The sequence below is a fragment of the Castanea sativa genome, chromosome 6 (assembly GCF_040712315.1).
Source record: "Castanea sativa cultivar Marrone di Chiusa Pesio chromosome 6, ASM4071231v1".
Taxonomy (NCBI): domain Eukaryota; kingdom Viridiplantae; phylum Streptophyta; class Magnoliopsida; order Fagales; family Fagaceae; genus Castanea; species Castanea sativa.
Window position 1 is genome coordinate 10,238,875 of NC_134018.1, and position 14,736 is coordinate 10,253,610.

Sequence of the window (14,736 nt, forward strand, 5' to 3'; positions counted from 1 at the left end):
GTGGATCGTAGTGCTTTGCAAAGGAGCTCTTGCTGGTATTAAGAAAGCCTCTTGGTAGACAAACAACACAAAAAAAATGTAAGGTGGGGTTGCTTTAGTTTTGGTTTATGTTCTAATAGATTAAAAGCTTCAAAACATCTCTTTGGTGTATTTTATTCCTAATTTTTTGTTTTCTCTCTAAACAATCACAACTGAGGACACACAAATCCACACCAATGTCATGACCACTCAATACCCACCCAAAACATTTGTTTGCTGCCCTTTGTTCATACATTTGCAAAAGTTTTTCACAGTTTCTATAGCATCATCTGCAGAAGTTTCTTTACTTTTACCCTTTTCATACATTTGAATTCAAAAATGGAAACCCAAAAGCATAAAAAGTCAAAACTAACTTGTGCTAGGGGATTATTCATATTAATGGATGAATTTACGAAATTTTGATCTTAAGATTTTCAGTATAAATGGGATTTTTTTTTTTTGTTGGAGCTTTGGATTCAAAAGAGTAGATGGAAGAGAGAGACATAAAATATTATTGAAAAGACATTTTTACCCCTATTTTTCTAACGGAAAATGGTGAGGTGGGTGACGGATATCTAACGGAGGACACCTTAGGTGGGTTAAGTGACACTTTTTAAACTATGGGTAGGCTTAGTTAAAACTGGCCAAACTACAGATGGGTTAACTGCAATTATCCCTAAAAAGTAAAAAGGTTTACAAAAGAAAACATGACTTTGACTTTGATTGGTATACTCTTTTAGGTAATGTACTTCGTGACAAGCTTGTCAACACTTAAAAAATATTGTACTACTCTGCATTTTTGGCGTAATGGTCACTTTACAAATATAAAGTTCGTGTGAGGTGGGGGGTAAGAACCCGAATTCAAGTCTTCAAATTTTATATGTACGTAGCTTTGCCCAAAACCAAATGCAGTTATTTCTTATACTAATTAATGATTTAATTGGTAAGCTTTCCAAGTGTTGAGGCCCATTTTTCACAAAAGGCTCAATGGCAGAAGAAGCCCAACAGTAAGGAAAATAAGAGAAAAAGAGATTAATTAGAGGTAATAAATCCAATGGGCCAACGTGGAGCCAACAAACACATGGGGTCAATAAGAGGTAAAGACAGTGTAAATGGGCCAAGGAAACCTAAGGAAAGAGGTAATAAACTCAATGGGTCAATGTGGCAAGAATGACAGTGAACAAACCCATGGGATCAATAAGAGGTAAAGACAATGTAAACAGGCCGAGGAAGTCGAAGGAAAGAGGTAATAAACTCAATGGACCAACGAGGCACAAATGACAGCTAGTAAGCCCATGGGATTAATCAGAGATATAGGAAATGTGAATGGGTCGTGGAAGCCCAAGAATGGAAGTAGTAAACCCAATGGGTTAACATGACAGAAATGATAGCCAACAAACACATAAGCATGGCAAGAAAAGGAATAGTAGAAAGTGAAAGTCCGATAGGCTAGATGGGCAGGAGTTTCTACATAAGCAATGCCCAGCCCATGGAGGAACAAAGGGAGGCAACAATGCTTAGCCCACACATCTCCTGTGCTGTGGAGGATAGACACAAACCCAATACCCGTAGCTGAACAAGACAATGCAAAAACGGCATAAACAATGTGTGAATAAAAGAAGACAAACCAGAGGGTAGTGGAACGCATATAAAGGCCAGGGCATCACCTATTTGTACCCAGCCAATACAAAAGAGGTGGACCCTTGGTCAGGGAATTCAGATTGGTGTGGTTTAGTGGTAGGGAGAAAGGAGGTTTATTTTGAGGTTCCTGCTGAGACTTCTTTTGGGAAAAATGCCTTGCTGGGATAACATTTTTCCCAAAAAAAGGTAAGCATGGCCGAGGCCACTTGATGCATGCCATAGGGGTGAATGTAATGAGAGCTTCCAGTCCTTATCCATTGAAAGTAAGGCAGAAATGAGAGAGAGGGGAGAAACAAAATAAGGAATTTTGTTTGGGAATAGAAAGTGGTGTAGCAAACACACTCTGAACAGAGGTAGTGGTCAGGCAGCTAATGAATTAGTGGGTAAGCTTGGAGAGATGCTCATAAGAAACCAAAAACGGTTGGTGAAGCCCTAGGGACAAAAGGGAGAAATCCCATAAAATTGAGAGGTAGCCAGGAAAAAGGAGGGTAAAAGAAAAGGAGGAGAAAAAAAGAAATAAGAGAGAGAAATTAAGGACCAGAGAACTAAAAAGAAAACTAAGTGGTAACACAAAGAGAGAAGGAAGAAAAAACACGTGGCAGAAATAGGTGCATGCATCAGTTACCATCTTTTCTCTCCCTCATGACATTCCCATTCTCTAAAACTCTGTGGAATTGGAATTTAAGACCATTTAGGTCATTTCTTCAGCACGATTAACTTCAATGGCAGAAGGTTATGACGAGGTTATCTGCATTGGGGTTTGGTTCCCTTTTTGGACCCAATCTTGCTAAGCAATCTTTAGCTTCTTTGACATCTCTGTTGTTATTCTTTCTCTTTATGTTACGGTGTTTCATGTTAATAACCATCCTACCATGATATCTTTTACTTTTTTCTATTGTATTAGCCATTCTGTTGTACTAGTTATCTTGTCTGTGGTATTAGTTATTTTCCGTTGTAACCTTTCGTTCAAAATATTTTATTATAGGAGTCATTTCGTTGAAGTGACCTTTGTAGTGCAAGAAAGTTATTCCATCTCAACCATATCTATTGCATTCAGCCTACCATACCATCACCTGGTTGTCTCAACATTGGGCATGTCTAGCTTGCGCACAAGCTAGCCTATAATGTAACTCACAAGAGGCCAGCCCCGAATGCCTTACCCATCATCCCACTAGCCTTGGAGTAGCACACGGCCCCAAGCCTATCAACGCAAAAAGGCCCCCACATGGGGCACACCAAGTGTGTATATATATATTCAAAGAATATATGCAATTATATTCAATATACACAATTTTTCAATAAATATACAAAATTTTGTAAATTTAACATAAATAATTTATAAGTATGTACACAATTTTATATATTCTGCGTACACAAATTACTAAGAGTAAGATTTGTACCTTCAACATTCAAACCTTGAATTGAATAGGTTTATTTGTTTTTTGGTGATCAGTGGAAAATAAGCTCAATTAAACAAAAAATGTTTACAGTTTCTTAAAATTGAAAAACCTTTTGTGGAATGTTTCATACTAAACAAATCATTGCACATAAACTTCACACCACAAAAGCTCTCTTGATAGTAACTTCTCCCTTTGCCCTATTTCTTTCCTCATATCGACAGTTGAACTACATTAGCTTTTTTCCAATTAACCCTTTTTAAAATTAGTCATTTTTCTACATAAATTTTTGTATAGATTCAAAATTTGGGCTTATTTCCCCACTTGAGGGTTGCTAATGACTTCAAAGTTAAGACAATAAAAAAGTAATTATAAACATATATCTCTATTTGGGTTATGTTTTGTGTATTAAAGTTTTATCTATATTATATATAAGAAAATTCCCCTCTTTAGACTAAATTTTTATGTAGTTTAGAAATACCTATAAACCTTACGTTTAATAAGGAAAAACTTGAGGACAATTCAATAAAAATATACCTCAAACTCCACTTAAAATGCTTACAAAATAGGACACTTTCCTACTAATCCATGTTTTCAAAACAAACTTATCCAAGTTTTATATATAAAAAAAATCCCAAAATATTAAAAAAAAAATTCTCATCGCACTCGCAAAGCACATATGATAAGACTAGTATTTATATAATGATTTGAAATTACAAAACATATTATTGATTTTTCTTATAAGCCAAAAAACAGTAAGAGTCTGTTTGGTTAGAGGAGTGGAAAAGTGGAAGGATGAAAAATTGTGAAAGAATGGAAAAATGGGAGGATAGAAAATATTTGGTTTTCCTTCTTGTATGTTTGGTTGGAGGGGTGGAAAAGTGGGAGAGTGGAAAACTCTTGTGTTTGGTTGGAGAGAAAAAGGGAATGATGAAAAATGTAATTTATATAAATTGACTATTATACTCTTATTATATAATATGTAAGGGATAGGTGAGAGGGTATTCGTGTAAATTGAATTTCTCATCACTTTTCTCTCCTCATTTTCCTTCCAATTTGGGAGGATAAAAAAAGTGGGCCCAGGAGGGAAAATTTTCTCCCTTATTTTCTATCTCTCATATTTTCCTTCCTCAACCAAACAGTAGAAAACAACATTTTCCACCCTATTTTCCATCCTCCCTGTTTTCACCCCAACTAAACACACCCTAAATGTTTTCTGACACATTTTTAAAGTTGGAACCAAGACACAAGAAACAAATCAATTTTCCAGAAATATAAATCATTTTCCCAAAAAAAAAAAATGTTTGGCATTGAAGTAACCGGAGCTTAAGCCCAAAAAATTCAATTTTTTTTAAAATTTTTTTTATAAAAAAAGGTTGAAACAAATAGTTAAGTTCTTGATAAATTAAGGATTTTCTTTTTTAATTAAAAAATATATATCCTCAAGCTTTAACGTGATTATTGAACAATTAACCCCGCCAACAACATTGTAGTTATACCTCAATTGATATCTCATAGTATTTTTTATAGAAACGTCTAGAGTTCAAATTTTTATCTTATATTATACTATTAAACTATCAACAACAAAAACTAATTAACCCCCTAAATTGGTAGTTAATGACAAATCTAATATTGTATTAGTATCTTTTTGTTAAAACCTAATAGATTTAATCAAGTGATGCAAAATGTTTATATATATATATATAGAATTGCCGAGGTTACATGTTATAATTGGCTTAAATAAAGATGATCTTTGTGGTTGTGCGAAATAAATTATACAAATAATAACTCTTCATGCTCACTAATTCAAGACAAATGGAAAAAAAAATTCTCAAAATTTAGCTCCAAACATAATTAAAGTTATCTTTTTTAAGTCGTGACATATTATAATACTATTTATATATATTATTTAACAAATATTGTTTTTAATATAATTACCGAGGTTACACATTATTGGCTTAAATAAAGATAATCTTTGTGGTTGTGTGAATGAAATTATACAAATAACAACCCTCCATGCTCAAATGGAAAAAAATTTGCACAGAATTTAGCTCTAAACATATTTGAAGTTATCATTTCCAACTCATTACATGACAAATTATAATATTATCTATATGTATTATTAAAACAAATCAAATGCTCTAATAAAAAAAAAATTGACTAAAATCATATATGAATGGAAAAAGTTTTGCTACAACCTTGATTTTAGTCAATAACTACAACACTACTTAATATATTTTTATTTTATGTGAATTTTTGACAAATTCATCATTGAATTACATCTTCTTTTTACATTATTTATGCTTGCAAAATTTCTAAAATATTGAAGATCTATAGTTATGACCTCTACTATTGCCACGTAATTCTCCAAACATTTTTGGAAACTAACTTTTTCTAAAACAATTTATTTGAATAAGAATAAAAACTTTTTTGCCAAACCCAATTTTGTTAAGACCAAAGAAAACAAAACAAAATAAAACCCAGGTTTTCTGTTTAAAAAAAAAAAACCAGGTTTTCCCATAACCCAGTAAACGACTTTATTGTAGCATTCAGAGAGTTCCCACTTCTCACGTCTTAGCGTCCATTTTTCACCATTTGTTTGCCATTCTTAGAAGACGACGACAATGTCAACAGTGGGTTTCATTTGAATTTGAATTTTTATTGTTTTTCAGTAAGAGATGTCGAAGCTATTTACTAGGATTGTTGGGTACATCAGAAATTGGTCTCTGATGGGGAAGGACAAAGCGGGCAACCAATACTTCGTCAGAACAGAAGAGGTTGATGGTATCAGTAAGTGGGTTTCAAGTCTCAAGCTCAATCCTTTAGTCGCTTTTTCATTATTTTGGGATTTGGCTATTTGCTATTCACTATGTGTGTGCACTTTTGTATCATGGGTTTGGCTCCAATTGCATTAATTACTTGTGGACTGGACTCTACTGTGTTGTTTACTTGTATTTGTCAATTGGGTTGTCTTTGTTTTCCATAAATTGAATAAATTTCTTGAGGTGTGAACTTATTGTGATCCATCACTCTATCTTTGAAGTTGCCAACTTGGTGTTTGACAAAATGCAGGGAAATAGAAATGGTTGATATTTGTAGTTGTAAATTTTACTATAACCCCAGATCCAAGAAAGTCAATTCCGTTATGATAATGAATATTGTACAAGTATTTTTGCTGAGATGATTTAGGTCTTTTTTTCTTTGTGTATGCAATGCAAGTATTAAAATCATACATTCTGGAGGTGAAATGAAGTCAAGGTTTTATAGTGTGAGTGTGTGATACTCTGATTAGCTCAAAAGATACGTAGCTGTAGTGATAATTCAATTGCGTCTATTATTATACCGTTAAATTCACCTTGCTATGTGCAAATCTTATTCTGTTAATTTATTGATATGCTAGTGAAAGAGAAAAGATGGGTGGTATTCAAGGGAGAGAAGGACCCAACTTCCATTCCAGGTAATTAGTTTTAGGAAAGCTCTACTTTCTTTAAGTTCCAAATTCTTGGTTACTGTGTGCTTAGTTATTATCACTATCAGGTATTGTCTTTGTTTGATCAGTTAAAATTAGAACAACTGCTCACAATTTGTAATTGAATAGATATTTTAATTGGAAACTAGGTGCAAGAAAAGCTTACATTTGTTTGTTTAATTAATGGTTGTTTACCCTTTGCTTGCTGTAGTTGAATGGATATGTTGGCTGAATGGGCAGCGCAAAAGCGCTCCAACTGCTGAGGTAATTTAGAAACTACTCTTTGTCTTGAAGTTCACAAGACCAATGACATGTCTGTAAGATTTCAGTTCCTAATGTAATGTGATGTACAAATATATTGGTTACCTTTTTTTATTTTAACGAAAAAAACAAAAAAGGGGAAACATTTTCTTAAATAGCTTGCTCTGAAGAGTACACCTAGAGAGTGACTTTGTGTGTGTGCCTGTCTCTCTCTCTCTCTCTCTCTCACACACACACACACACACAAATTATCTGGAAAAAGCAGCCTACTGATGACTGCTAATTTTGACTAGCTTGAATTTCCAGCTACTGACATGTTTTATTTTCAAAATTTTGCTTGCAAGTTGACTGAAATTATTCCCTGAAATGCATTCATTTATTTCTTTCCTTTTCTTTCTTTGGTTCCTCTTGAGAGATTAATGTTTAGATGAAATTGATGATCCTGGAAAAAGTAATTGAACTTACTCTCCCCTCAATAAATGTAATGTTAGATCCTTTTTTTTTTTGATAAGTAAGAAGAGAATATTATCAATAAAAGAAAAGCAAGAAAAATACAAAGAGTTCACGGTAGTGAATGAAGGAAAAAAAAGAAACATAAAGACAGAAGTAGCCCCTAATCCATTCTAATAGACGAAAGAAAATCTATAAAGGTAGAACAATCCGAGAAATCCTAACAATGAGACCAATCAAAGAGGGTCCATTGGCAAAGCTCTAATAACTGAACCACAGTTTTCCCCTCATCCTCAAAAGACCGCCGATTCCGTTCAGTCCAAATGGTCCACAATAAACAGCCTGAAACTAAATTCCAAACATCAGAACTATGCTACCCAAGCCTATTATACCAACAAAATAAAAAGTCCACCACTGAACTTGGCATGACCCAATCGATCCCAAACAGCCGAAGCATATACATCCACAAAGAATGAGCCATCGGACAAAAAAGTAACAGGTGATCCACAGATTTCGCATTACAGCAGCACATACAACAATGATTCGCCAAAGGGTGACCATGAAGTATAAGGTTATCCAAGGTAAGAATCTGACCATGAGCTACTGTCCACGTGAAAAAAGCCACCCTTTTAAGAACCTTAGCTTTCCAAATGCCCTTCCAAGGGAAAGTGGACGGAGCTGCATTTCGAATCTTATGATAAAAAGACCGATATCGAATTTCTCACTTTCATTAAGATCCCAACAAAGCCTGTCACACCCTTCACCCCTAGGGATACAAGTTTGGATCAAATGAAGAAGGGAGTAGGAAGCCGCTAACTCCTAATCATTGAATTCCATATAAAATCTTAAACTCCACACTCTGTCATTATTACCCACTGGAGGGCTTAACACTTCATAAATACAAGCCTCCTTATTGGCTAAGCACAAAAATAACTGAGGATAAAGAATTTTAAGAGGAACATTTCCAGTCCACTTATTATGCCAAAAAAGAATACGAGAATCATCCCCCACCACAAAAGAGAAATGCTTAGCGAAAGTATCCCACCCTTCACTAATACTTTGCCATAACCTACAACCATGAGCCCTTCTACTAGCTTTAGTGTACCAACCCCCTTTTCCCTCCCTATATTTCATGGCTATGACCCTTCGCCACAGATGGGTGGTTTCATGGCCAAACCTCCAGAGCCATTTCCCAAGTAGGGCCTGATTAAAAGACGCCAAATTTCGATTTCCCAGCCCACCTAACTCGCGCAGTAGACAAACCTTTTCCCAAGCCACCAAAGAATATTTGAAACACTCAACTGACAAACCCCACAAGAAGTTCCTCTGCATGCGTTCTAACCTAGTAGCCACAGCTTTAGGGATAGTAAAAAGGGAAAGGTAATAAGTCGGAAGGCTTGAAAGGGTACTTTTCAGCTATGAAGCACGAACGTAGTTGGGAGGGTGCCGCACCGGAGTTCGACGCGGGGTGTGGCGTCCGACGCGGCTGCCTGCGCGTTGGTGCTGCGTTTGAGCTTTTTTTTTTTTTTTTTTTTCATGGATTTGCGTTGACTCGGCTTGATTCGCGCCGATCCGGGCAGATTCGGCCAGAATTGGGCCGTATCAGCCAAATTGGGTCGTATCGGCCAGCGACCGAAATAAGCCGAAATCGATCTTCAATCATGCCGGAATAGCCAAAATGGGCTTTGAATGAGGCCTAAACATCCTAAATCTGTCATTCCTTAATTTTATTTTGAATATTTGTTGCTTCTTTTGTGTTTTCTTTTTTGTTTTGTGTTTCTTGCCTTCTTCTTTCTTTGTTTTGTGAATCAATGTATAGTAATGTATTTTTTAAGAATATTTTAATAGTAAAAATATATAGAAAATATAAATAAAAATATTTTTAATAATTTTTTAATCGCCACACCTGCACCCTACTTTTTCAAAAATTGCCGAGTCTCGCACCCGCACTTGCACCCGAATCCGAAAACACACCTGTGCTTCATAGCTTTTCAGCAAAGTGAGTTTACCATCCTTTGACAAATAAAGCCGCTTCCAGCTAGAAAGCTTCTTTTCCATCCTCTCAAGGATTGGATTCCAAATAGAGGCTGTTTTATTCAAGGTTCCCTAGAAATTTGGCTTGGAGAAAAAAGAAGAGTGCTTAGTAATTACCATAGAATTCTATACCCAATTTCTGGTCCATCTAAAAAGTTCCAGTGACAATAATTTGTGACTTGGATGTCCTTGGCGTGTTAGACTTAGACACCTTTTCTAGTTTCTTAAAGAGATGTTATTTTTTAGTAATGCTACAGTATATTTGACAATTCTGTTCATCCCCTCTTCAGGAAATGATGGAACTGGAAGCTAGGCGTGAACAAGTTAGACTGAATGTTGCTCGTATGGGTTACTTCTAATATCAGTTGACTGTTCTGTTTTGTTGCTTCTGCTACTTTCTAGCAAACGATCTCCTTAATATTTTTGTGATCATTTATCTGATGGTTAATGAAAAAAGCCTTGATACTTTAATTTCCATATGACTGATGGTTAATAGAGTAAGCTTTTTGCCAAAATTGTCTTGGATTTGCAATTTTCCTGAAAGTATCACTCAAATTTTAGAACAGGTCATGAAAATCTTGAAATTTGCTATCATGAAAAAATGCCTTCGAAATTCTGGTTAGTGGCAAAAAACTGAAATTCTAATGATAGTGTCAATTACAAAACTGTGCTAGAAACCCTTTTTTTCCTTGTTACTCATTGATTGATTAGAAGATTTTGAAAACTGAAAGCATCTACTTTTTCTTATTATTTTATGAACATATTGGGTAATTTTCTTGCTGTCTAATGCTATAGATAAAAGATGGAACAAATTCATTAGGATAAATTTTTTATATTTAATCGAATATTGGTCCTATTTTTATATAGATAAGAAATGATTGCTTCATAGATATTAAAACCACCTACATTAAATTGTTTTGAATCTATGATAATGGTGCCATAAGCTTCAAATGTGGGAGAAATCTTAGAACTGGACTTAGTAGGAGTGTACAATACGTAGAAGGCGCTAATATAATGAAAACCCAACTATCCCCTGCGACCACTCCCTTTCTCTCTCCCCCTTTGTTTCGTTTAATGTGTTTCTACTCTCTCCTAACATCATATCCTCTACAATGACTATATTATTGTGAAAGGTTTAGTGAAGAAGTGCTATCAAGATCTTTTAAGTTGGACTGCTTTATTATCATTTTTTAGCATTATGCAGAGACCTTAACCCGCATTTTTTTTTTCACAAAGTTCTCAAGAAAGAAGAGGAGGAAAAGAGAGCCAAAGCAGGGGCTACACGCAAAACCATCAGCACTGGTTAGCTATTTACAAAAATATTTTTTGATAATTCTATTAAAATCTTTATCAATAACTGATAATTATACCACATATATATAGGTCAAGTTGGAGGTCCAGACTTGAAAAGTTTCATTCGGCAATTTCCAACTGCATCAGAAGGTATTGTAATCTTCACAAAACTCTTGCATTAAGTGAAGACTTTCAGTAAACAGCATCAAGGATCTCATACACGTCATTGTGTTAAAATGACCCAGACCAACGCTTCAATGTAATATCAACTCATCAGCTTTGTTATTAAAACATTCTGTAATGGTGATCTGGTCAAAGTCATAGACATATTCTGAAATATAGTTAATTGTTGTCATGATGGACTCCCAAGTGAACTTGCATGCAATTTCGTACGCAATTCCACATGCATGTTTCCTACTTCACCACTCAAAATAATGTTGTAATTGTGTCCTGATGCATGTATGTGGGCATTTTTTAAAAATTGTTATTCAGAAATAGGACATGCTAGATAACACCTTCAGCCTATAGGTCTGGCCCATTGGTATGCTGTGCACTTTGTATTCTTTGCCAGATAGCGTGTCAAATCTTACAGGTCCATTTTAGCTGTGTAATTAAGTCAGGAGTAGAAACTAGTGTCATACAGAACCGCATTGTTGTGTTAACTTCCTTGTCAACTTTCTTATATAATGCAATGGTGTGGTTTGCAATTTTTTTTTATTAAAAAAATGCAGTTATCACTTTGTCTTTTTCTAGCAAATGTGATCGTTATTGTTATCAATAAAAGTAGAATGTTAAGTTCAGAAGCAAAGATAACAGATTAATGGACTCTTTCTCAGAGCTCAAAAATCAGTAATCTGATGGGACCAGACTATTAGGGAAGATACTTATCAAAAAAAAATAAAAAACCACTTTATTAGGGAAGATAAGTAAGGTGGTTCCCCCAACCCATACTGCTGTAAAAAGTAGCCAAAAATATGAAGCATCAGCCAAAACCTTAAACCGTACATACCAATGAACCAAACTGATTCAAAGAGTCAAACATCCTTAAAAAACGTTGAATTGTATAAGTTGCAGTCATAAAGGACTCAGTGGTAGGATTTTGTTACTATGATCTGAATCATCTATGCATGTTAAGCTCCTATCAGAGCTTGGGATTTCCATTTATTAGTGTTATTGGTTCTCTAGAGCATAAAAATGACTTTCTTATTTCTGAAGGTATAAAATCTCTTTCTCAAACTGATTTTTTAATTTATTTATATTTTATAATTATACCATTTTTATGATTTTTTTTTCTTCTCAATTAAACTTATGGTTTGGTGCTTACAATGTTCCAATTATGTTGCTTGTTTTCAAAGGTGACAAAGTTGAGGAAGCATCTGATGCAATGGATGGCATGAGGTGGGTGTGCCCATATTTTTGTTTATACTATACTAGGATAAAATAACAAAAAGCTGCCCTGGTCAAGCATTATAGCAATTATGTAATGCACCCAGTTGGCTTAGTATTGTATTTCCCATATGTCTCTTAACTCATTTTCTTCCTAATTTATGGTTGCATAAGTGGTTTACCCCCTAATTTGCTTTTAACACTAATTTTTCTCACTTGGTCTGCCTCAAAACTCATACTTCCTTTTTATTTTCTTACATTATAATTTTTTCAGATAATGTTTCAAAGCACATACAGAAGAAATAGAATCTTATTTTTGAATATTCTATGCTCAGCATATAACAATATAAGCTCTATTTGTGCAACCTATTACCTATATCTCATATCTTATGTTTCAATTACAGTAACTCTAAAGAGAGAGCAGCAGAGAAGGAAAAACCAGAACCAAAGTAAGTTCACTAGTCTTAGTGCCTGATGTGTGCATGCATGGTGCAGCCAAAACCTTAGAGACATGAATTAACGATGAGACAAAAATCTTGTTGATGCTCTTGTTGTGTCCATCAAAAGCAATCGCATGAAATTTAGAACTTTATGCTACATCTTTAACTACAATGATTTCACTAGCCATGTTACCTATCACACCAAAAAAAAAAAAAAAAAAAAACCATAGAAAAGATAAGGAAAAAGGGGGTTTCATTGGCCATGTTTTTTATGCAACAAATTTCCAATGATAAATGTTTCTTCATTGTTGATTTGTTTCCAGGTCATCAGAGCCAATAGGATCTGGGCAGTCGTTTAGACCAGGCACATGGCAACCACCAACATGAACGATGGCAATGGTTGAAAGGGACTCACCAACACCAATCCTCATGGTCTAAGCAACAATACCTTGTTTTTCATGCCAATTTCAATGACCTTGTTCTACTTACTTCACTACCATGTAACCCAGCATTGTTTCATGGAGCACAGCATAATCACATTCTTTAATCTCATTGGTTAAATGAATCAGTTTTGTTCAGACTTTTATTGATTAGAACTTACTTGTGTATGTGAAACTATATGCCAAAATTTTTCTCAATAATATACGAATAAGTTAATTCTTTTTCCAATGTGAAACTATGGTCGCAGGATTCTTTCTTCGTAAGTGTTAGGGCCTATTTATTTAAGTTTATAAGCTGGTTTATAAATAAATCAGCTATCCAGGGGGAGATGTACTCTCATAGTTGGCGGGATTCATACACTTGTGAGGTTCAGATGCCCGATGCATATTCCTCCGACACAAACAATTTCTCTCATAATCGAATTTTAGAAAAGAAAAAGGATTTCCAATTTTTTATTGTCTATTATGCAGAAATAACCAAGAATAAAAATTATTTTTTAATATTGATTGGTAAAAATCTAATATGTGATGGCTTAAATCTAATAAGATAGAATTTCTATTCTAGCATAATCTAAATGTATGTGTGTGAAGTTCTTTCCCGGAAACTTGAACCCTCTACACTCCAAAAACATTTATACTTGTGGAGTGACCACCGCACCAAGGTTGCGCGGTGGTAGTTATTAAAAAAGTTAGTAGCTTTCTTATTTTTCCAGAAAAAGTTTTCTAAAATAGTTTACTAATGTATGCTCTAAAGGTACTCATTAGTAAAACCTATATATATATATAACAAAAACTTACTAATGTATGCTCTAAAAGTTTTCATTAACTTTACAATTTTTTTTTTTTGTCTTGAATCATTAACTTTATAACAAAAATTTTCTCACAAAAAAATAACAAAAAGTTATTATAACATTAAACATGATAACAATTGTGAGGAGTAAACTGGCCCAAATAGGCATATGGGCCTTTGGACTGTAGCATGGAGGGCCGACTTGTTCCAGAATTGAACTCTATGAATTGGCCCATACGCCGAGGGTCCGAAGGTGCAACCGAGGACGAGCTTCTCCTCGGACAAGCCCAAGAGAATCAAAACTTCATTATGAAGGTCAAAGCACAACTCTAGAAAGACTAATGGTTAAAGGGGGAAACCCTGAACCTTCTCGATGCACCAGTATTAAAGAAAATATCAAGAGCAAAGGCTGCCACCTCCGCATTAAAGACTCTGCATCTACCTTCCTAGCCGCATTAATGGGGAGGTGACCCCTGAACAGTAGGGCTAAAACTTCTAGTCACTAGCCAAAAGGCATCAACAAAAAAAGTATTTAAGGGGGGTGAAGGCCAAAAAAGAGGGGGAGAACAAAAAAGAGAAAAAGAAGAATTGTAACCTTTAAGAAAGAAAGAGAAATAATACAGAAGTAGTCCTCGGCTCACGTCCGAGGAGGTCTATTTGCCGTTATTGTTTATTATTTACAAGTGTTAGTAACTTTTTAGTCTGTTATCAAGTTCCCAGTACTTCTAATCTAGATTTCAAGCCCACACTCTACAAATTTCATTGTTTAATGCTCATTGGGCCTGAGCCCGTGATTGTCTTTGGGTCCAGGTGCAATTGTGCACTTACAATTGGCGCTGTCTGTGGGAAATCTAGTTTAAAAGGAGTTGGGATACTATGGCAGGCCTGGGTTCTCACCATGCAGAGTCACAGGGATCACAACTGGAGGATCTTTTCGAGCGTCTTGAGCGTCGAAGGGATCGTGAGGGAAGTGTCCATACAGAGTACCCCGGGGCTAGCCATGCTCATGGTGGGGGTAGCACCACCCATGAGGATGGTGCTAAAGCCATGCAGAAGGAGATTAATCGTTTGAAGAGAAAGTTACGCCGCGCCAGACGCAGGTCTTCACCGTCCTCAT

At 35.2% G+C, this 14,736-nt stretch overlaps 1 protein-coding gene across 1 annotated transcript; it reads left to right on the top strand.

Moving 5' to 3' along the window:
• Positions 1-5,526: 5,526 nt before the first annotated feature.
• LOC142641716 (uncharacterized) lies at positions 5,527-13,061 on the top strand. Its single transcript, XM_075816193.1, has 9 exons — positions 5,527-5,846; positions 6,457-6,513; positions 6,737-6,789; positions 9,561-9,612; positions 10,507-10,572; positions 10,654-10,713; positions 11,919-11,961; positions 12,354-12,398; positions 12,713-13,061. The coding sequence occupies exons 1-9, from the start codon at positions 5,735-5,737 to the stop codon at positions 12,774-12,776; spliced, it is 552 nt and encodes a 183-aa protein (XP_075672308.1). The 5' UTR covers positions 5,527-5,734; the 3' UTR covers positions 12,777-13,061.
• The last annotated feature ends 1,675 nt before the right edge of the window (positions 13,062-14,736 follow it).